Raw genomic sequence first — 25,325 nt, 5'->3', positions numbered from 1 at the left:
TCTGAAACGGTATAGGGTTTCCTGCCTAGGCAGGGGGTTGGACTAGAAGACCTCCAAGGTCCCTTCCAACTCTACTATTGTATTGTATTGTATTGTATTGTAAATATACATTGAAGATTTATTTCAATATATTTTTGTCTCAAGTTTATATGGTAGAGTCAGTTATGACTTTTTTTACCATTACATACTGATTATTCAAATCTGATCTAATCTGGTTTCAAACTCTGAGACGGAAAAATTTCCAAAACATTTAAGTCTGAGAAAGACATGGCCGCTTAAATTGTTCAAACATTATGCTTTGAATGTGCTTCCATAAATTTAGAGGCACCTGTTTTGAAGCATTTGTAAAACTTTACTATCAGTTACCTAAGAAGTAGAAAATGAAAACAAAAACAAAACAGATACCTGTTAGTATTCTAGGCAAAACTCTTCTTGGAATTAACAGCAAAGTATGTTACCCTTTTCCCCATTATATAGGCTGCTTTTCCTTTTTCATAATAATATATTCTCGACTATTGTGTTGCCTAGTCAGAGTCTGATCTTAGAGATTAAGAAACCCCTGAGAATGTTTCCTTTAGATCTTCTGAGGGAAGAGTATGGTATGGTAGACTGCTATAGCTGGTCCAAAGCACAGATTCTAAATGCATTTAAATGCAATCAGGAATCCTGCAAAAACAGGGTTTTCTTTCCAAACAATTTATGTTTTGCTTCTGCATCTAGAATTTTATGTCTAATGCAAAAATGAATGCATGTATTTTATTTTAAATTTGCAATTTATTTTTCCCCAGGAACCAAATGATTTGAGGAGAGCTGAATATATGCTTCAACAAGCAGATAAATTGGGTTGCAAACAGTTTGTGACGCCTACAGATGTGGTTGCAGGCAACCCTAAACTTAATATAGCCTTTGTTGCAAACCTCTTTAACACGTACCCTGCCCTGCAAAAGCCTAAAAACAATTCTTATGATTTCAGTTTATTAGAAGGTAAGTAACTTCAATACATACTAATTGAGATATTAGAGAAAGACCTATTTGGTTGTTTATTATTTCTTAATTTAAATAATTCAATGGGGATATAATTTGCTTGTTTATTTAATAGTGTACTTGTATGTTGCCTCTCCCTTAATGGCTTTAGGGCAGCTTAGAGCAATACAATTAAAACAGCAACAGTTTAGTTAAAACAAATGCTAAACCACATTAAAAGATTTGACTATGATTTGAGCTCCTTTCTAAATCCTAAGGAGAGTGAAGTGCTGCCAAATTCTAGCCAGCTGAGTTTCTAGACCACCTTCAAAAACTAATGCAGTCTTTGGTTGTTAGTGTACAATATTTTCTTCTTCACTTATGGACATGATTTATCAACCAAAGTTGATAAAAGCATCTCTTGATTTTATTAATGGTCCAGGATTTAATGCTGTATTTAAAAGGCACTCCCAGATTGCAAATCTGATCCTTAATGGAAAATGTACACTTTTCAGAGCAGGCATTTTCCCCAAATCCTGAAGTCCACCTTCTGAATCATAGTAACTCCATTTTGTCTATGGGAAGTTTCTCTAACATCAAGTCCCTTGTTGTTCTTTAACTTAAATAATTATATTATTTCATTGAAAGTTTAGTTCACTGTGTTTTTTCCAATTATGCTCAAGCCATATAATTTAACATGATTTTTGGGGGTGGGGTGGAGGAGGGGAAATATGCTAGTTTCCATTCAAAACTATGGAGTAAAATTGGAACACACATATCTATAAACCTAATTGCACAAGGCAGTTAAGAATGGAAAAGATTTCCTCAATATAGGTAGTCCACAATTTACAACCATTTTTAGTGACCATTTGAAGTTACAATGGCACTAAAAAGTGACTTAGGACTGTTTTTTATACTTATGACAATTGCAGCATCCCCATGATCATGTGATAAAAATTTGAACAGTTGGCAACTGACATGTATTTATGATAGTTACAGTATTTGGGGCTCATGTCACCTTCTGACAAGCAAAGTTGATGGAGAAGAGTTCAAATCACATCAAGATATTGGATCTTAATATGTTTTTTAGATGTTCAAGATACCCAAATACTGAAATTAGGCTAGTGCTCATAATATTACATTTAATAACTTTCCAATCTTTCTTCATAAAATGCAGATTTGACTCCTCCTACTTTAGGTACTGTATTTAGTTGGAGGCTTTTGGCTTGTAAAATTATACTTTGAAATCTGTTTTTCCTTTCATTCTATTACTGTGATGACTGCCCTCTTTGTAACTGTCTTGCTTTTGTAACATATTAGTGTTTTTCTTTTAATATGCCATTAGAGCTGTGGAAAGATATTAGTAATAGACATTTATTTTAAAGTCATATAAAATTAACTTTACTTGAATAGATAATTGAGTTCTTGGGAGCTGTGATATGAAACCTCACAAATGTGAATGAAAAGATAAAGTTGTCAAAAGTGAAAATTCCCTTCCCTAAATTCAACTATTTGTTCAAGGCATGTATCAGCTAGAAGGCTTCCAACAGCTTCCAGTAGAATAAAAACAAGACCGTTTCTTGCCTCGGACTTTTAAAGAAAATTATGGAGAAAAAACAAGGCAAACATAAAAAATTAAACAGTTCTTAAGATATATTGTAATTATCAGTTGTAATAAAGTTAGAAGTTGCTAGTAGTGATCACTATGAACTGGAATGGAAACATTTCAAAAACAGGACAGAAAAATATGGCATTCTATATTCCTCTTAGGACAGCCTATTGAAATGGTTGCTGGATAATTCTTGAAGAACACAAGGGCTTTACCTCACAGCTGTGCTGATACATATATCTGCAATCCTTACCTTGCAGAATTTTAAGCTTTTAAATTAAGAAATTTGTGCCATTCCCACAGATAAATCCTATTTTGTGTGATAAAGCTGGAGATTAGGTGCTGTTCTTATAGTTTTACAGGTAGTCCTAAGTTAACAACCAGAAGTTGTATTAGAATTTCCATCACTAAGCAATGTAATCATAAAGTATGATATCACGTGATTGTATTGCTTAGCAGTAATTCTCTTAGTACCATCGCCATCATTAAACAAATCCCACCCAGTCCTTAGGCAAGGATCCACCCCAATCCAAACCATTGCTGGGTTGGTACCTCCCAGCATGGGTAAGGCTCCCTCCACATGAACTCCCCCCAGCTCCATATCTACCCCCCAAGCTCCATGTCTCCCCTCCCCTATCTCTATATATTTTGGCCAACAACACTCTGCTAACTCTGCTGCCCTGCATTCTACTTGCCTTCCATCCTCAGCTGATTTTCACCATCTTCCTGCTGCTGCCAAGAAGAATGGCCAGGCTGGACATAACTTCTCAGCATCAGGAGGAAAAAAATAGCAAATATCAACTGGGAATGACAGGGCCAGCAGAGCACAGGTTGCCAGGACTGATGGAGCAAGGTTGTGAGGGGATGCATGAGAGGCACCATGCGCAAGATGCTTGGCAAAGATCTGAGAGGGTGTAAGAGGGGAGTACACGAGAGGTGCTATTCAGGTCTGCAATGGTGCCCAAGTGGTGACACACAAGTTGGGAGGGTGCCAGCCCAGTACATGAGCAGTGGGCTGGGACAGGAAGTGCGGGTGGGCGATATACCCAGTGACTTGACTTTCTGGGGAAGCCAGCCGGAAAGATTGCAAATGGTGATGACATGATTGCAGGATACTTGGCAAGCAGTTATAACTGTGAACCTGTACTGGTTGCAAATTACCCAACTTGACATCACGTGATAATGGGGTTAGTGGAATGGCTGGAACTCCAAGGACTGGTTGGAAATATCATTGGTTCAGTGCTGTCTTAACTTGGAAACATGACTGGCCATACAAGTCATAGTTTGAGGACCACCTGTAAGTCCATTTTAGTTTTATTATTCAAATATTCAAATCATATTAGAAATAATACAGTAAATAATAGACAAAATGAATTGTGTTTTGATCAGCAATACTGAGGGCTGCATGGCTATAAAACCCAATGGAGAAATACATCTTATCCTGAATAGCAGCCATGCTTAAGGATGACTGGTTTATTTTCCTGACAAAATGAATGTTGAAGTTACTCCTATTTTGATAACTGAAATTAAACATTCAGCATTTTTCTATTTTGAGAAGTGAAAAATAATCAGCATAATTGTTTGATCATATCCGTTTCTGATCTCTATGTATGCCTATTGCTGCCCAACATTGCGATTACAGAAGAAAAGTGCCACAAGGCATGTTATTACCATGTTCCAGTTTGTGTTGGTTATCTATTATTTATACCTATTCCACGGAAAGCAAAGTGTATATTCTCAAGAAGGTATATATTAAATACTGAACAAGAATGAAAGGAATTCTAGTGATGGTAGGTGGTCATAAAGAAGTTTAAGAAATAGATTTTAGAGTGGCATATTAAATATAACCTTTATTTTTTTACTTTCACAGTTCTTTCAGTTAGAATTGATTTTTTCAGCTTGCATGTTATGTTCTGCATTATTTAGCATGAAGTTTTATTGTGAACTTGCCAAACATACCCTTTTGCACCCCTTCTTTCTATAACCAATTATCTTGGAAGCATGTTAATTCATTCTGAAGTATTCAAAATATATTTCAATTAGAGATTGAAATACCTTTTGAAACAAATCTTAATAATAATTTTAATTGAAAGCTACAAAAGAAAATATAGATTTTTCTGAACTGGGCCATTGACAAATCCTATTGGCTAGTATTATGGGAGCTGAAATGGACTTTGATTCAAAAGTTCTAGACTCATGTAGACCCCAAACATATAATTTAATGGATGGTCAACCACCAAACTGAACTTTGTGGACACAAAGAATTTTTTTGCTATTGCTGTGCTCTAAATATTTAGCACAATAAGTATCCTTTTTATGGTTTTGATTTAATTTAGATTTGTTTATTTTTCACCCATTTATATATATATTTCCATTTTATGATAACATTCTTTCTCTCCTGCTTTGTGATATCATTCCTTCTCTTTGGGATTCAATAGATTTAAAAACAGACCAAAAATCAGAGTATAACTAAATTACTATCTTTCTATTGTAGGTGAAAGTAAGGAAGAGAGAACATTTAGAAACTGGATGAATTCATTGGGTGTTACTCCTTATATTAATCACTTATACAGGTAAAGAAAACATTTCTTATGTAGTTTTTACCGAGCAAAACGTGCTCACTTAAAGTATGCTGAAACATACCAATGCTGTTAAGTGTTTTAGATTGTTCCTTTGTTTCAAGGTTTGACATAAAATTATATATGGTAATGCAGTAGTACCAATTTCAGTCACATTTTTCCTAGTATACCTGTGCTGAATCATTTAAGCTTATTTGGATTAATGCTTATTTTCTACCTGCATCCAAGGGCAAGATTGTTCTATTTAGCTCAAAACTCTTGCCAGTTTGGGCAGTATTATTTTTAGGTATATTGATGATTCAAACATGTCCCTAAAAGCTATTGGAAAATTGAACTGGTGGCTGCAGTGCAAAGTTGGTTTTTTTAATAGACAGCTGCCATTCTTGGAACAATTTGAGAGCCTAAATTGCCTGTTCTTTCTGATCCACCTCTTGAATAAGTATTGTCTCAATACAGTACACTTTTCTGAATGAAATATTAATACAGTAATACAGTTTATTATATTGCATTCCATTGGATTCCCCCTAAATGTATCAATGATAACCCAGTATGGAACAGTTCAAACCTGTTCAGTTCAGACTTGAGGAAGTAGAAAGGATCTTTATGATTGTGAGCTCAGCCACTTGCTCATGAGAATCATACACCCTCATAATTGGCTAAGGTTGCTGTGGGGGGGGGGGGGAGTGATATGTGAATGAGTTTTAGTTGGGGTGAATTTATCCTTGAGACAAGGGTTTCCCCCCCCCCCGCCACCTCTTAAGGATGTGTTGATTTGTCCTTTCCTAAAAAAGCCAATCACTGGATCCCACTATCTAGGACAACATCCAACCAGTGTCAGATCTCCCTATTTTAGGGAAGCTCATGGTGAAAGTGGTCCACAGCAGGTTCAGGATCCAGGCCTGGGCATGTTTCTGGACACAGAAAGGGCATTGATTGTGCTTTTGAATGATCTCTGGTAGAAGCAGGTAGAAGTAGTACATCCTTCCTGGCTCTTCACATCAAGTGCGCAAGCAGCACAGCCACAAGCAAACCAGCAATAGCGACTGCCGGAATCCACCCCTGCACCACACATCTCTCCATGAACTGCATTAGTTATTAATTCAATTCCTGATGCAATTCAAGATGTTGTTTTTCACCTTTAAAGCCCTATGTGACATTGGGAAGGATTATTTGAGGTTCTGCCTCTCCCCAATTACATTTGTGTATCCCATTATGTGCTGTCCTGCTCACTCACACATAACAGTGGTTTAATGATTTTTATTAATATTCCCCAATAATTCCCTTCACACAAAAAACGGAACTGTCCCAATTAAATCCAGCCAAAGGCAGACCCTTGCTAGTCCACAGCAATGACAAATGAGTCCACAAGGCACTTGAAAGTTTCCCAAACAAGATAAACCCACTAGGAAAAATTAACTCACAATACAAGAAGGTTCACAAGGCATGATCCAAATCAAAGAAGGTGTCAATCCAAAGCAAGGCAAGAATTACAACCAGGATACACACAGGTAGGAAATGAACACATTGTTCCCAGCATCACCTCCATCTGTCTGCTGTGCTAAATAGTCAGTTTCTAGTGCAGCCCATCAAGAAGGGCAAGGCTGCCTCCTCAAGAATAATTGGGCTGACCTTTGTTGCTCCTGGCTTTTCTCTGCCCTACATTTTCGGATCAGATGCAGAAGGCAGTTCTTTCTTCCTCATCAGAATGGCTACAGCTTCCTCATCAGACTGGCTGCAGCCTCAGGGCTGTTCTGCTGCAGTTGTGGTTCAGCCAATTCCTAATGGCTGCTTGACCAACTCTCCTCCAAATGTGCCTGTAACTGGTTCATCCTCTTCCAAACTAACATCTGGAGAAGTATCTGGGAAAGTATCCAGGGGAGTCATCACACTGTAGATCTGACAGGAGATCCCATTTCCATCTGATGGGATCTAGGAAGGTGCCAAACATGTATTTTTTTCTCAGGGCTGGGCATGTAATTGTATGAGGCAATGACCTTGGAAATAAGAGGAACAGATGCAGCCTAGGGAACAATCAAACAAAAGGGAGTGGAAGTGAAATTTAGTGAGGATCCACCCAAAATATTGGGTGAAAAGATACCATGGGAAGATTTGTACTTTAGTCTGGCAAGAATCTGTTAATACATCCCTACAAGAAAGCAGAATGAATTCATCTTGTGTTTCCTGTCTAGGCCACTCTCTCAGACAATACAATCTGGGAGGCTGATAAGCGACCTCCTGGCAGCAAGAAGCTCACAAATGTATAACATTCTGAATTTAACCTTTTTGAAATCTTGTTTTTCTTTATGCTTAATTATTTAAGTGTTTAAGTGGTTTTAAAATGAGGTGCATTTATTTGTTTCATAGTATATCACCCAAAGTCTCTCTGTGTGAGGTGGGCTGCTGTGTAAATGTGATAAATAACAATATATTACAATATGTATTATCATTACAGTATATTGTGGGATTGTTGAATACAAACTGATAAATTAGCATACCAGATTATACAAAGTATCAAGATCTGAAAATCAAAGTTGAAAAATTATAGCGTAAATCATCCATGGTGGCCTCATTGGTTATCAGCATGTTGCATGCCATACCAAAAAATCTTGGATGGCATTTAGAAAATCTGTGCATTGACAAAATTTCCATCTATTAATTACAAAGTATACGCTGCTTGGATCTAAACCTATACTATGCTCAATATATTATGACATCTTAGGTTCTTGGGAAGAACTTATTGCGTAGGAAGGCCAACACTAGCTAAAGAACTGGTAACTCTGTGTTCACATTATTGTGTACATAATAATAATAATTGGAAGACTGGCAAGTAATATCATTTGCCTGCATGCAAGAACTGGTGGGACCATAAAATAGAGAAATAGAAAATGAAGAATGTAAAGTGCTCTGAGATTTTAGAATTAAAACCGACAGACACCTGCCACATAACATCCCAGACTTAGTTGTCACTAAGAAAGATGACGTTTCAATAGTGGACATGGCGATATCTGGAGATGACGGAATAGAAGAAAAAGAACCGGAGAAAGTAACAAAATATAAAGACCTGCAAATAGAAATAGAACAACTGTGGTAAAAAAAGCAAAGGTAGTACCATAGTAATAGGTACCTTAAATGCAATCTCAAAACTATCAGAACACCACTTGTACACCATCATCGACAAATTCAATTGCAAAAGGCAGCTTTACTTGGAACAGCTTACATTATGCAATGATATCAGTAACATCATCAAACAACCACATCTACCTATCTCATGTCCCTGGGAAGGACTTGATAGGTGGATAAAAATGCCAAATCCAGTATAACCATCTGGCTGACCTCAACCAATCATAATACTTTAAAATAGTTTTGTGAGTTGTGGATGATTTTAATAAATAATTTAAATAGGAAATTTAGAAAATGTAGAAGCAGTGAAAATGTGTTTTCTGATTAATTAAAGGATAATTATGTTGCTTTTAATTAGAAGAACCTCTTTTTCTCCCTCACCTTGCCAGTGACCTTGCTGATGGTTTAGTAATCTTTCAACTCTATGAAATGATTCGTGTACCTGTAGAATGGAGTCATGTCAACAAACCCCCATATCCTGCACTTGGGGGTAACATGAAAAAGGTTTGTAAATATTTCTGTATTAGTACCTTCATTATCACCACTAATTTCTATTCATCTATCTCAGTTACAAGCAAACAGAGTAGATAGTAACATATATGTAAATTAATATCTCCATTGATGAGTTTTATGGATTTATTTGTGATTCACAAAGCCAAGTAGAAATTTGTAACAGAATTTTGAAACTGAGCACTGAAGTAACTTCCATGTTACTATTTGGCTAATATAAAAGCATTGACGTACAAACAATAGACTACCACCACTGCTAATAACGTGGATATCAGCAAAAGCAGTGTTCAGAAGAGACATATTTAGTGATACACCATAAGGTGGACTGATGAGACATCTCATGATATAATCTACATAGCCATAAATAAGATTTTAAAAAGCAGAAACTTAAATTACTAACAAAGTATTTTATATATTGTTCACATACAGTGCTAGGATTTTCTTCATTGTATTAGCATATTATAGTGCAAATATATATTATTAAAAAAATCTACAGGCAAACCAAAGTTTGGCAACTTTTCCACTATTTCATAATCTTTCAAAAATTGTATAGGAAAGCTAAAGAGCAGTTGCCAATCATACATATTCATAGCCAGTTTTGAATAACGTCACATGTCAAATTTATTATTTTTAATAGAATACAGTCAACAAGTTAACAGGCTAGAATAACCCATCCTGAACTCTCCCATTGATACCATGGAGAATACTTCTGGGAAGGAAATAACTTTTATGTATTTCACAGCAGAAATATGCCTCTACTTTAATGTAAATTTAAATCATTTGGATTTTTGAGACATAGCAAATGTGAGGACGGAATTACATAACAAATATAGCAATTTAATCTAAAGAATTAATTAGAAAATAAATACTAATGTGTCCCTATGGGCCTTCATATGATATGTTTGGCAAATCCAAATGATACCTTGCTCAAAAAGTTTTCTTACTGGATATATTAAAGAAAATAAAAGTGTGCTGGCTATGTGGTATTTTTTGCTTTCCAAAAGTTTCAGGTCAAAACATCTGCTTTTTAAAACACTGGATAATAACTATGATTTGTATTGTTAAGGTAATGATGATTTAATAGCTAACCAGCTGCTGTAATGCTGTAAACCAAGATGATGCAATGAGAATGAGCCAGCAGGATTATCACTTTAAGAGGCTGCCTAAATAAGAGAGGCCCTGTGAGGGCAGTTTCTGTGTGTGTGTGTGTGCTTCTGTGTTATAGTTGAAGATTGATTGATTGCCTGGTTTTGCTTAGTGTGTGTGCCTTGTAGATAAATCACTGTTCGAAAGACAAAACCTCTGGGTACTGTATTTTGCTCCAGTGTTGTCTCAAAATAGTAATCACATTGTGCACACTCTGACATGTATCTATAATCAAATCATTTTAGATTGAAAATTGTAACTATGCAGTAGAACTGGGAAAGACAAATGCCAGATTTTCATTGGTTGGGATTGGTGGAAAAGATCTCAATGAAGGCAATCCAACTTTGACCTTGGCACTCGTCTGGCAATTAATGAGAAGGTAAGGCTTTCTTATAGCTCACTAAATCCAATAGCTTTAACAATTAAGTAAGTTGTATTTATATCCGGTCTTTATTATATTTATAAGTAACTCAAAGTGGTGAACATACCTAATACTCCTTCCTCCTCTTATTTTTCCCCAAACAACCCCTCCACACACACACACATCTATGAGGTAGATTGGTCTGAGAAAGCATGACTGGCCCGAAGTCTCCCAGAAGGCTTTCATGCCTAAGGTAGGACTAGAATGTGTAATCTCCTGGTTTCTATCCTAAGCCCTTAACCATTAGACAAAAATGGTTCAAACTTTTTCCATAGGTGTTCTTAACTTATTCAACCAGCAGTTTAAAATCCAGGTAACAATTCTATGTTTTTTTCCCCACTTTTTTATCCTTTATGATATGCCTTTTTCAAAATGTACAGTAAATCTGCAGTGCAGTGCTATGCATGTCTGCCATGTTATAAAGGACTTATAAGTCTGTAAAAACTGTTGCAACCTAGAATGCCATACATACACTGGTAAAATTGTCATGTTGGTTCCAATGTTTGTAACCTTCAAGTGGGCAAAATGGTGCATCATAGGGCAACAGTGAATTTCCAGTCTCACTTACACTACAAGACTTTGATTTCCATCTTTCTCCCTACTTCCTTCCGCCCATCAGTACGGGAATCCTCCATCATTCCAAGCAACTATGAGTTTGCATCTGCACGCTAGCATCTCCCACAAGACCATGGGGATGCTGCAACAGTTGTAAGTGCAAGGACCAGTTGTAAGTCATTTTTAGCACCTTTGTAACTTTGAAAGGATGTTAAACAAATGGTCATAAATTGAGGAACACCTTTCCTCATTTGACATGCTAGTTAGATGACATTTTCCCTATTTTCTCACTCCAAGGTTCCTCATAATTTTGATCCCTGCCTGCTACTAAGTATACATTCAATATTTTTTTACCTTTTCAGTTCTCAAGACCATTGCTCCTGCAATCCTTCCAGTTTCCAACACAATATTTTATTTCAGTCTTTCTATACTTCTCACTATAATTCTGACTGTCTGGCTGTGTCAAACCCATTACAGCTCTTCCTTGAACCTGCTTCTCTCCAGATAGCAAGCCAAAGTCTGGTTGTGGCATATCCTTCCTGTCAGTACATTCAGCCTCCAAAGATCTTAACTAGCAGGTGGTTGAAGGTTACAAATAAGTACTTTTAACTTTGCTAGCACAGACTTTTGACAGCACAATTCTGGTGGTCATGTTGTCACCAGTCTAACTAGCACTCATCCTGTCTGCCTTCAGCTCCGCTATCAGTTAGGTTTCTTCATTGTTTCCCCATTGTTTTTTTCTTGCAATGTACATGTATATATCCTGACTAGGCTTTGTTATTTCTCTGTGTCATATATGTGGGTACCTGCATAATTTTGCATTCATTCATCCACTCATTCATTCTGTCATGGTTATGTAGTGTATATTGGAGGTGGTGACCCTTTTAGAGCTGAATGCAACAAGATTTCATTTTAATGTATGCCAATTAGTATGCATTCAAAGTAACAATAAAGTTCTGTTCTATTCTATTCTATTCTCACCACTAATTTTGGAGAACCACATTTTAGTTAGGAAATGTGTTTAAAGAGTGGTAGTAATTGGCATGATGTAGTTAATAATAGCCCACTCTCTTGGTTAAAAAAAACAATTAAATTCCTGTACTATCTTTTGTGATAAATTTCTGTACAATACAGTGTCATCTGCTTTTATATATGTCATTTCTCTTTATTTTCTTAACGCAATGCAGATACACCTCATGTAGATTTTGTTATGTAAAACAATACTGGAAAATTCAGGACAACCTTAGTGTTGCTAACCAGTTACATATACTGTCTATTGCAGATATACTTTGAATGTACTATCAGACCTTGGAGAAGGGGAGAAAGTAAATGATGGAACTATCATTAAATGGGTGAATCAAACTCTTGCAAATGCAAATAAGACAACTTCAATATCTAGCTTCAAGGTAATAAAAAAAGCCTATCAAATACATGGAATATTATATTAATTACATAGAGAAAATCTGGGTGTGAATGAATTTATAGCAGAAATTCAACACTTTACAAAAATGCTTAAAATATTAGATTTTAAAAATGTAAAAACAGATTAGATTTTGGATAACAATATGGGCCTATACCATATTTTTCAGAGTATAAGACGCACCAGAGTATAAGACGCACCAAGGTTTTGAAGAGGCAAATTTTTAAAAAAGTAGGTAGGTAGATAGAGGGATAGAGAGGGAGAGAAAGAGGGAGAAATACAGTAGGTAGGTAGGGAGAAAGAGTAGTTAGGTAGGTAGGTAGAGGGAGAGAGAGGGGGGGAGAAATACGGTAGATGGGGAGAGAGTGGGTAGGTAGGTAGGTAGATAGAGGGATATATATATATAGAGAAATACAGTTGGTAGGGAGAGCGAGAGAGTGGGTAGGTAGGTAGATAGAGGGATAGAGAGAGAGAGAAATACAGTAGGTGGGTAGGGAGAGAGAGAGAGTGGGTAGGTAAGTAGGTAGATGGAGAGAGAGAGAGAGAAATACAGTAGGTAGGTAGGGAAAGAGAGAGTAGGTAGGTAGGTAGGTAGAGGAGAGGGAGACAGAGAAATACAGTAGGTAGGTAGGTAGGTAGGTAGAGAGAATAGGTAGGTAGATAGAGGTTTCCAGGTGTATTTATCCATGTGCTGGAGAAGGAAATCACTGACAACCTGCAGCACCTGAGACTTGTTTCTGCTGGCACAGCACTTGATCAATATAATTCTCATCAATCACTCTAACTAAAGAGCTTTCTGAAAGGGGGAAAAAAGTTTTTGCACTCTGCAAACCTCCCCCAAACGGCCCGCTTTTCATGAAAACGGGCCCATTTTTTTTCAAATAAAAGGCATGAATAGCCTGGGGGGGGGGCTTACAGAGTGCTCCTGGGGGGGTGGGCCCCCCAAAAATGAGCCAAAAAGGGCCCATTTTGTGCAAAAACAGGTCCATTTTTGTCAATTTTTTTTTGCATGCATAGCCTTATGGAGGCTTATTGAATGCTGCTGGGGGCTGGGGGGCAAAATGGCTCATTTTTTGCTCATATCTGCCCTCCCCAGCCCCCAGGAGCTCTTTGAAAGCCTCCCTAAGGTTATGCACGGCTATTTTTGTGAAGGAGTGGGACTTCGGGAGGCAAAAAAAATGCTGTATTCGATGTATAAGACGCACCCAAATTTTCAGCTTCTTTTTGGAGGAAAAAAGGTGCATCTTATACTCCAAAAAATACGGTATATTACTATCTTTGTCATGAAACATAATTGTATCTATTTTTCTGTAGACCTTAATGAAAAATAATTTGTGGAAAGAATGAGAATTATCCACGATGATTAAAAATAGGAAGAAGCTTCTATCAAAGAGTGAACATTTGTACCTATGTTGCAATTGTTGCATCATACTCAAATACAGTAGAGGCGGTTTATGCAGTTTATGCATCATAAAACTATTAAAAGTATACAAAAGTGTTCAGAGAAAACCATTTTGATCATCACAATTTTTTCAGAACAACTAATCTATATCAGCAACTTTGTAAAAATATCCCCAAATCTTTACTTATGAACTAAATATTTTACAGAGTTTTCTATATTTGCAACAATATTCTTTTCGCATGTAACTGAAGTAATGTTACTTCAGTTCAATTTTTACTTCCATCCATACATTAAATTTTGCCACAACTTCAATCAGCCTTAAACAAGTACAGTATTCTAAAGTGCATACTGATCATGGCAACACCAGAAATACTGTAAAAAATAGTTTTATGACCAGTTAGCCAAAATGTATTGCAGAAATCCAGTTTCTGAAACTTTGCCAGTTTTTATCTTAACATGAGTACAAGAGCTACACTAAGAAAAATAGGGACAGCAGAGTTATAACAGGCCAAAATGATCTACAATTAGAACTAAAATTATATATTCAATCAGGGTATTAAGAAACCACTTAGTAGCTCAAAGGGAATAAAAATGCTGCTTTCAGTGTTCATGGCGGAACTTAAAAAGGATGAGCCAATCTTGAAACCATAGCTTTAATCTCCTGGGTAAGAAATGCTTGGTGAAACTCTTAAAGCATAGAGCTAATTACATCATTCTGGGGCACCTCCTGCTGATAACTTGATGTCATGGATAAGAATGCTCATCCGCTTGAGCTTTTAAAAGGATGCTGAGTATAGCAGTACCACCTGCTATTTTAAGACAGAAGTACATCTTAGAATCCCAGGAACAAGATATATTCCCCAGGGACCATCTCAAAATCACAAAGAGATTTAAAAAAGAAGCAGAGTACTATATAGATTTATAAGCATGTAGAAGGAAATCGTAATGGAATAGCCATTTCTTTTTAATGTAATCTCTTGCACGGTTGTCCTATTTGCACATGTAGCTTAGTACTTAGAACATAGAACATATGTTATTCTAAGGTTGGAAGGGATCTTGGAGGTCTTCTAATCCAACCCCCTGTTCCAGCAGGAGATCCTATACCATGGATATACTTGGTTTAACCAAAGGGCATTCCGAGCAGCAAAACTACTACTATTAGATCTCCACAGATATTGTGGAATACTGCCTTCAACAACACTATCATGTTTTTATATGTTTCATATATGCAGCATAACCAACAAAAACTGAAGGCTATACATTGCCATTGTGTAAAAAAATATTTCTATAAAATGGTACATAGTAGGTTAATTATAAGTTATTTTTGTGATTAGGAGCCAAAAATCTATAGAATGCACTCAAAAGTGTTCAGGAAACAAAAACTTTGAGGTCCAATGAAACATGTTGAGGACCTTTTGTTTGATGTATCATGGACAATAACTGGATAAAAGGGAAAAGGATATGACAAACTAAATTAAAGATGACAAGCTATGATAACTGAAAATCATTATTTATAACTAACAATGCTTTAATGTATTTTGTTTCAGGACCAATCCATAAGCACTAGTTTGCCAATATTAGATTTAATAGATGCTATTGCACCAAAAGCAGTCCGCTCAGAAATGGTCAAGAGAGAAGATCTAACACCAGCAGACAAGCTAAATAATGCTAAGTAAGTCCTTGCAGCATATTTTAGAAGACTATCTTGTGGAATGAAAACAACTAATAAGCTTTTAAAGTGCCCTAGTTTATAGAAGTATGGCATTTTAAACAATAATGTTTTAGTATGGGCTAAAGCTGCCTTTATTAAGTTTCCAATGGAGAAATATACAAATCATTCTAAATCTTTCAACTATTATGATTATTGATGTTATAGTGGTGATACTAATTAAATTTATTATGCTTGCCCACTCTAAAAGGATCTAGGCTGCTTACAACATATTGATATATGTTAAAATATACTAACAAAATATATTAATGATAAACAGTTAAAAACATGACAATAATACAATATGTCCCCTAGGATATATTTTTTGACTGGAATCAAAAAATAGCCATGTCAAACTAAAGTACAACAGAGAACTGCTTAAAGTCCACAAAGAAATTAAACCCAGGGTTGGGAATATTTCATGCATCTAACCAAGTGTATTAAAGCTGGGAAACATATAACATCCTACTTGTTCAATGAATAGTCCTGGATGGAAAAATATTTGCATTAAGCACAATAATGCAACATTCTTTACTTCTGCAAAGAATAAAATCCCACTCAATGGAATACCAGTACATGCAGCATGACATTAGACTTTGACATAAATCAAATAATATTTAATGGGTAGAGTCAGATTTAATCATATCCATGTTAGGATCATTGTAATTGTAATGAGTCGCATTAAGGATGTTCTACTCTGATCTCAGTCCACTAAAGCAATAACATGTTTTTGCAGATTTATGTGGAAGCCTGAAAAATAAATATGCATGGTTTAGCAGTCTTCACAAGAGGACTGAAACACTTTTAAAAAATCATTTTGAAGTGTGTACAGCCTTAATCTACAATACTTGTAACTTGACTTTGTTTATATGTGTCAGAAGCATCATAATTAATCTAAGGCATACTATATGACATAAAAGTTAATATATAAAACACAAAAGTTAAAATATATAAATAGAGGTAACCTAGGTTTATTATAGTTATAATTATAGTTAGTATGTTAATTACATTATGGTAGGGTTATTACTTATGGTTAGTATATTAATTATACCAAGCTCTAATTTCCCTTTTTCACAAATTCAATTGAAAAACAGAATTGATTTCCTGAATCAATATCTGGGATCTGAAATAATTTATACCATGATGGTTAAATGTACAGTCAATCCAAATAAAACTGAATTCATAAAGTTGTTACTAGGCAGATAGTTTTAGAAATATGTTATGAATGTGGCTGTATTCTTTCTAAAATACTATGTCCGTAATTGGGAACACTTCTGAATCATTATGGCCTGCTAGGGAGTTTTTCTAATCCATTGAACTAATATGTGAGCTGTAGCTATTACTGGAATATACAACCCTTACTATTGTCACCGTTTTTGCAATTTCCTGATTAGATTATAATAGTGTCTCCATGATGCTATTCTTGAAAGCTTATCTGAAAATGACAACCAAATATCTACACAACCTTCTTTCTCAAATGTATTTTCAGCATTTATATAAGCTGAAGCATGGATTGTAGAGTCTGGTACTTTTTACAACAAACTTCCAGACTATTTTCAAAGGCAATTTCAGTGAGACTTCCTTGATATTCCCGATCATGAGAAATCAGTATGGTCTTACTATCCTTTTTAAAATAACAATGGGTTCATTTTGTTAATATTTTTTAATGTTAGGAATTAGTCTATTTCTCCCCCCCCCCCTTATTTTTTCAACTTGGTTCTTAATTGGTTTGGATTTTACTACATTATTTAACTATATGGTTTATATCCCATATTTCTGCCAATAGCACTCAGAGCAACCAAATAAAAAACATTTTAAATTTAAAATCTCTGTTACAAGCAAGTCAGACAAAAAGCTGGAATTTAATGCAAAATATTGATACCCTTTCTAGACTTTCTATTAAACTTCTACAAGAATACATATTTTTACAGCATATCATGTTTTAATGTCTCTATTGCATTTTAAACTGCAACGTTTTGAGAAATTTATATCTAATAATATTTTACACAATGTTTTAAATACTACATAACTGTTGAAAAGAAAACAGACAAAAAGAGTTTAAAGAGTTTAATGCATACTTATGACTGTAAATTATTTGTAGATTGGTGGAAAGAATGCACTGCAGTCAACTTTTGTTACAAATATTTTTTTAAAAAATACAGCTATATTGTTCATAGCTCTTTTGAAAAGTTAGTCCTGAGATTGGGCATCGATCTGGAATGGGATATAGTTTATAGATTGCAAGAGATTATGACTGGAGAAAATTATTGTCCCATTAGCAAAAACAAAAGTTACTAAGGAATCATCATTGGATATACTTCCAATGCAAATAATGCTAAACAACTATTTTTTCCCTTTTTTCTTTCCAAGGTATGCTATTTCTATTGCTCGGAAAATTGGTGCTTGTATATATGCCTTACCAGATGACTTGGTAGAAGTGAAGCCAAAAATGGTCATGACAGTGTTTGCGTGTTTAATGGGAAGAGGATTAAACAAAATAAAATAAAGAACGGTTTCTTTTCTTTTTCTGCCATGATAAACGCATTGAATGCCTCATTGTTTACAGACTAATATAAAGCAGATAGTTTATATATATATAAATGTGGAAAAGTAAAGATAGATTATTTAAAATGATTTCTTTTTTAGTTATCACTTGAAATGTGTATTGCATCAGTATACGAGCTAGCTGTGCTAACATGATGCAATAATTGTAATTAACATTACTATGTTCAGCAGCTTTTTAAACCTGTATATAATTTTTCTCAGTGCAAAGATTCCCAAGATTATAAAGTGCTATTTTAGGAAATACTGTGAAGTCAAAATTTTTGATTGATGAGATACATTTCAATTGTTGCTAGCAAACTTCTCTTCCTATGGTTATAAAATAAGAAGACAATGTTTTCAATAAAAGAGAATATATGTAGCTCAGGGTTCAACTGTGGAATCCTTGGTCCTCTTGTCTTCGATTCTTTGTAGATGTTTCATTACCTGACTAGGTAACATCATTAGCACTATTAAGTGTGGACATTGCTCACTGTTTATATGCAGTGTCAGTATATATCCTGCCAGTGTTGGAGGAAGTGTGGTTTTCTCCTTGGTAGTTTTGGATATCCTTATAAGCAGAGGAAATAAAAACAAACTAGAAACACAAGTCTATCAAAAATCCTCCATCAAGAAGCAGAGGAAATAACAACAAACTAGAAACACAAGTCTATCAAAAACCCTCCATCAAGAAACTGAATGACTTCAGACCAGTTGCTCTAACATCTGTAGTTATGAAAACCTTTGAAAGGCTAGCAGTCCCACCTGAAAACCATCACGGACCCGCTGTTAGACCCCTTGCAATTTCCGTTTGAAGCAAATAAATTGACAGATAATGCTGTTAATATGTCTCTGCACTACATCCTACACCATCTTGAATCTCCAAAGACCTATGAAGGGTCCTCTTTGTAGACCAGCTTAGCATTCAATAACATCATTCTAGATATTCTTCTAACTAAACTAAATCAGCTAACTGTACCTGACCACACTTATAAATTGATCATAATTGACAGGAAGTAGCAGGTGAAACTAGGCAAAATCATATCAGATACCTGTACAATTAGCACAGGAACCCTCCAAGGCTGTCTGTTCTCTTCACTTCTCTCTATACACCAATGACTATATCTCAAAAGATCTATCTGTTAAAGTACTGAAGTTTGCAGATGATACAAGAGTGATTGGTCTCATTCGAGACAATGACAAATTTGCATACAGATGGGAGATTGAACAACTAGCCTTGTGGTGCAACCGGAGCAATCTTGAACTAAACACACTCAAAACTGTAGAAATGGTGGTAGATTTTAGAAGAAACCCTCCTATACTACCACCTCTTACAATACTAGACAACACAGTATCAACAGTAGATACGTTCAAGTTTCTAGGTTCTACCATAACTCAAAACTTAAAATAGACACCTAACATCAAAAACATCATCAAAAAGCACAACAAAGAATGTTCTTTCTGTGCCAACTCAGAAAGCTCAAACTGCCCAAGGAGCTGCTGATTCAGTTCTACACAGGAATTATTGAGGCTTTCATCTGCACCTCCATAACTCACACTAACCAAGCGCTGCATTACCAAAATTATAACCTAACCTCCCATATTAGCTGCTGGGTAAGAACATTATTCAGAAGAGTACAAACACTGCAGTACCCAAAACATCAGAAAAAGAAACGTACAAGCTATGAAAATAACTCTACCACACATGAAAAACATCTCAGAAAAAACTAATACTTTATAACAGTGTTTCTCAACCTTGGTAACTTGAAGATGTGTGGACTTCAATTTCCAAATTTCTCCAGATAGCCATGCTGGCTAGGAAATTCAGGGAACATTAAGGCCACACATATTCAAACTGCCAAGGTTGAGAAACGTTGCTCTACAACAACCACATAGCATCATCACAGCACGTTAACTAACTAAAGACTTCCAAAACATCTTTAATAAATCAAAAGACCCAGTAGCCCAAGAACAAAAAAATGGGAGTCTTCTACAATATATAGTGTAAGGACCATAACAACTACTATGTAGGAGAGACAAACGGAACAGATCTTATGAACACCAACCTAGCAATTGGAAGACACAATGAAACTCCTTGATCTCACAATACATGGACAGACTCAACTATAGTTGCAACTTGGAATTTGGGTATCCTAGAGGAATCTACCAATAAATTCAAAAACACTAGAAAATTGCTGTGAGCTTGGTAGTCGGACAATTCAGCTATCGAGATAAACCACATTTATAAACTATTCAAAAGAGATAATAAAAAAGCTAAGGAAACAAAAAGACCAGAAAACATCCTTCCAGCAGCTGATATCCAGATAAGTATGGATTAACACCAACAAGCCAGTGGCAAAGCAAGCTACTATATATAAATAGGGAACAAAGTCCACACTACCATTGCTGATATTATCTTGTATGGTAAAAAAAGGTCTACAAGCAAACAATTGAATGGCACCAAGGACTCCACAGACAATGTTTAAAGCTGTAACAAATCTTGTATTTCAACTATGATTTAGGTATTGAAAATAAAATGTTCCCTTACCAAAGCAGCTTGCTTTTATTAGCTTGCTGGTGTAAATTATACTTAATTGTTATGTGAGTATCTGTTCTTTAGACTGCTTGTTGGAAAACAACGTCACAGAGAGATGGTACAAACTGTAAATCAACCTTAAGTACTGATGAGGCCGGTGTAGGTAGAAATTTGCTGAGGAGAAAGAAAAAATACTCTTTTTCAATCTCAAATTCCATTAGCATGGTTATGAAATGAGACATTTATAATGGCTCCAAAATAGTAATTTTGGTAATTAAATTGTACACAGTTTTATGTTTCAATTTCTCAGGAGGAATCTATAGAGAATATGGCAGTATGTTAGTTATCTTTATGAAGCAATCAGAGATGTGACAAAGTGAAAAAATTTAGATATAGAAAAGGAATTTTGGTGTATTCTCATAGCTGTGCTTATATGACTCTATTAGGATAACCATTATACATTTGATTCAGGATTGTACTGCTAATCAACGAATTAAATATTGGGAATTAAAAATGTTTTTTTAAATTCATTATACTGATAGTTAAAATTTATTACTTATGCTGTTGAACTTACAAATTGCATTTCGGAGATCTTTCTGTAGAATTGTTTCTTCTGTATTACAACTTATATATTTTATTAAAAAAACTAAAAATATTTAAAAAATCAAACTGTTAGGGTTTGCAGGCTAGAATAAAACTAATTAAAACATGTTTAATGATAGCAAGAAATAAATGGTATGTATATTGTATTACTTGCAGTGTGTGTGTTTGTGTGTGTGAATACAAATGCACATTTTAATAGAATACTAATTTAAAAATCAATAAAAGAAATAGCAAGTCTGTTTTTGAACAAGTCATAAATGCAAGCCAATTGTCATGTACCCGAAATACAACGTGACCATGGGTATGGTGGCCAAACATCTTGCAATGGCTAGAAGTGCTTTATGGACTGTAAAGCATTGTTCTCTTATAATTTCAAACAGTTGTTAATCACCTGGTCATAAGTTGAGGATGACTTGTATTAAGCAGTAGGAGGCACTACAACCAGTTTTATCTTTATTGGGATTCTTCAAGTGTAGGTATCCTTCATACTAGAGGAAGATGCTTGAAGGATTTATATGCCTATTACTGGCCAATAGCTATTGCAAAATCTAAAAGCTATATAAGCTCACATATACTCCCACCATAAGGATCAAAATCCAAAACTTTTCCACTCTGAGGAAAGCTAGTTGCCAGCCTAATTCAGAGAGGGAAAATCTTCACCAGTATCTGCAAGTTGTTCTAAACCCGGAGAAACACACTTATATCAGACTGGCCAATATAAACATATACTGCTGGTTTATATATGGACCTAATTTAAAGTGCTTGTTTTAGAAAGCTGTCAGTGATCTAGGACCTGGTGATCTGAAAGAACACCCTCTTCTATGCGTACCTAATGGGCCCCTTCGCTAGATCCATTCAACAATATTTCTCAGCTTTGGGAACTTGAAGATATATGGACTCCGAGAATTATATTTTTCCCAAAGAATTTAATCATCTTCAATGTAGTTTTGGAATTTTCACCAAAGGAGTACAGAGCAGGAGAGAAATGGCTAAACTTTTTTTCAATGATCACTGGTGTCTGCTTTGCAAGAAATGGGAATCCTGAACAATAGAAATACTGATGTTTTTACATTTTAGGATTGAAGGGCAAAAAAATCTAAAGGAGGTGAGTCATGGACACATTTTGAGCAAATGAGAGAAATGTTTAAACAAATAAAAATGTATTTTTCTATTGTAAAGCAAAGCTGCTAAGCATTCCATTGTTATCAGGATGGAATATTGAGACAAGCTTCCACATTTGATTGAGATGGAATATCTCTGGCTTCCTAGATGATATGATTAAAAGGTTATATTGGTAGCAGAAACATAGCCATTTTTTAGTTGTGTATGAATCTGGGGCTGATCTAGTGTACATATGCAAGTGAGGTAGGGCAAGGACAGTAGAGAGAAATGGGAAAAAAATTTGCAACAGCAAAGGGGGGGCAGAAATGAGTGGCAAAAAAAAGTTGGGGAGAATTGGATAATTTGCAGCTTTATTATTTTTATTTTTTCTAACACAATTATCCTCTTTTCCTGTTTGTTACTAGTAACTATTTCTTTATGAATGGCCAAAAATCTTGCATAAAAGCCTGATACAGAAGGAGCAGAATCAGTGGTTACAAAGTAAAGAAAGAAGCAGAAGAGGAGGGAAATGAACATTGGCTTACCTGAGAAGACGTTTTCTGTGCGCTGCGGGAGAGTCCAAGCATGGGTTAATCTCAGCCAATCTGCCCAGGACTGAATTGAAACTTTAGCCACACCTCTGGTGTTGCCTTGACTTCCAGTTTTTTCAATGAAGGCGTGGATCTGTGCGTGTTGAAAGGTTGTCCAAGTAACTCCAGATAAATGTCCAAAAAGTGCATAACGAAAGCAGAGAAAGACTCCGGGGTGGGGTTGGACTCTCCCGCAGTGCACAGAAAACGACCCTTCAGGTAAGCCAATGGTCATTTCTCTGTGTGCTGCTTGGAGAGTCCAAGCATGGGACATACCCAAGCTAAATGTCACTAAGGCGGGAAGCTGTTGAGGGTATCTTCGCTGGTATGAATGCCCTGAAGGAATCGCCTCCCTCCGCAGAAGCTAATTTGTGCAATCTATAGTTTCAAACAAACAGAGATAAGAAAGTCCCAAGTTTCCGCCCTGCAAATCATCTCTATTGGTGCCAGGGTTGCCCAGGCCGCAGTGGCAGTGGCGCTTCTCATAGAATGTGCGGTAATATGGCATGGCACCAGTCTGGATTGCAGGACATGAGCGAAGGCAATGCATGCACGCAGCCAATGCCCGATGGTAGACGAAGAAACTTTGCGGCCTTGGGATGCAGGTTGAAAAGACACAAAAAGTGACTCGGATCACCTGAATTGCTGCCGTGCGTTTGATGTATTTATGTAGGGTTCGACGAAACTTGAGCATGTGCCATCTTTTTTCACTTAGATGTTTCGGATGCGGACAAAAATCTGGGAGGATGACCTCCTGGGCCCGGTGGAACCAGGAGTTGATCTTGGGAACAAATGCCGGGTCCAGTCGGAAGACAACCTGTTAGGATGTATCAGACACAAGTCCTCCCGAACTGATAGGGCTGCCAACTCTGAGATTCGCCACGTGAAAGTGATGGCAATTAAGAAAACAGTCTTAAATGTCAGATGTTTCAGACTGGCGGACTTTACTTTACTTTACTTTATTTCGTATTTCTAGACCGCCCCCTCTCCCAAAAGGGACTCGGGGCAGTGTACAGTCAAGCTAAAACACAAATAAGATACATATCAATAAATACATAAATACATAAATAGAGGAGGCTATATACAACTGTACCATCAAGTAAAGTATTAAGAGCAAATTTAAAAACAACCCCTAAAAATACCCCAAAATTGAATTTAAAATAATTACCCATAAAATTCCCCAAGTAAAATATCTGCCAGGAGGTAAGATAAAACTATGCATGGGCCAGGCCGGCTAATCGAAACAGGTGAGTCTTTAGTTTTTGTCGGAAGGAGCGGAAGTTGGTGGTAGTTCTAATGTCGGGGGGGGGAGGTCATTCCAGAGGGTTGGGCCCATCACAGAGAAGGCTCTACTCCTAGGCGCCGCCCGTTGACATTGCTTGGTGGACGGCACCTGGAGGAGTCCCTCCCTGTGAGAGCGAATTGGTCGCAGGGATGTATGCGGTAGGATGCGATCCCGCAGGTAGCTAGGTCCTGTGCCATGGAGCGCTTTAAAGATGGTGATCAACACCTTGAAACGCACCCGAAAAACCACAGGCAGCCAGTGCAGCTCGCGCAGGAGAGGTGTTATGTGGGAGTACCTAGTACTCCCCATGATGGCCCGCGCGGCTGCATTCTGAACTAGCTGTAGTCTTCGGGCGCGTCCCAGGGGAAGCCCCATGTAGAGGGCATTGCAGTAGTCCAGACGAGACGTCACCAGCGCATGAGTGACCGTGCGTAGGGCATCCCGGTCCAGTAGGGGGCGCAATTGGCGCACCAGGCGAACCTGGTGGAACGCCCCCCTTGCCACGGCTGCCACATGGTCGTCCATCGACAGCCGGGCATCTAGGAGGATGCCCAAATTGTTTACCCGTTCCACAGGGGGCAATTTCTCGCCCCCTATGGCCAGTGATGGTGTCAACTGGTTGAACCGAGGTGCCGGTAACCACAGGCACTCAGTCTTGGAGGGGTTGAGCTTGAGTCTGTTGTCCCCCATCCAGACCCCGACGGCTTCCAAACACCGGGACATCATTTTGACAGCCTCGTTGGGGTGGTTTGGGGTGGAAATGTACAGCTGAGTATCATCAGCGTACAGATGACACTCGACCCCAAAACCACGGATGATCTCCCCCAGTGGCTTCACATATGCGTTGAACAGAAGGGGTGACAGGACCGACCCCTGTGGCACCCCACAAGTGAGTGGCCTCAGGGTCGACCTCTGCCCCCCTGCCAACACACATTGCGTCCGGTCGGAGAGGTAGGAGCCGAACCACCGCAAAACGGTGCCTCCAACTCCCATCCCCTCCAGCCGGCGCAATAGGATACCATGGTCGATGGTATCAAAAGCCGCTGAGAGATCTAATAGGACCAGGATAGAGGAACAACCCCTATCTCTGGCCCTCCAGAGATCATCAACCAACACGACCAAGGCCGTCTCCGTGCTGTGCCCGGGTCGGAAGCCGGACTGGCGTGGGTCTAGATATTCGGATTCGTCAAGGTGTCGCGGAAACTGCTGAGCCACCACATTCTCTACAACCTTCGC

General features: G+C 37.1%; 1 protein-coding gene across 1 annotated transcript in view; it reads left to right on the top strand.

Annotated features, from left to right (window-relative positions):
• The window catches only part of PLS1 (plastin 1), a 53,961-nt gene extending 35,913 nt beyond the window's left edge, over nucleotides 1-18,048 (top strand). The window contains exons 10-16 of the mRNA XM_081955890.1: nucleotides 789-984; nucleotides 5,067-5,145; nucleotides 8,661-8,775; nucleotides 10,173-10,306; nucleotides 12,186-12,309; nucleotides 15,273-15,397; nucleotides 17,804-18,048. Of these exons, the coding sequence (XP_081812016.1) occupies nucleotides 789-984; nucleotides 5,067-5,145; nucleotides 8,661-8,775; nucleotides 10,173-10,306; nucleotides 12,186-12,309; nucleotides 15,273-15,397; nucleotides 17,804-17,939 (909 nt within the window). The 3' untranslated portion in view covers nucleotides 17,940-18,048. The remainder of the gene's footprint in view (nucleotides 1-788; nucleotides 985-5,066; nucleotides 5,146-8,660; nucleotides 8,776-10,172; nucleotides 10,307-12,185; nucleotides 12,310-15,272; nucleotides 15,398-17,803) is intronic.
• The last annotated feature ends 7,277 nt before the right edge of the window (nucleotides 18,049-25,325 follow it).

Source organism: Natrix helvetica (genome assembly GCF_964273705.1).
Source record: "Natrix helvetica genome assembly, chromosome: 5".
NCBI classification, from domain to species: domain Eukaryota; kingdom Metazoa; phylum Chordata; class Lepidosauria; order Squamata; family Natricidae; genus Natrix; species Natrix helvetica.
Note: the sequence above shows the minus strand (reverse complement) of the source record. Positions and strands in the feature narration are given on the sequence as shown.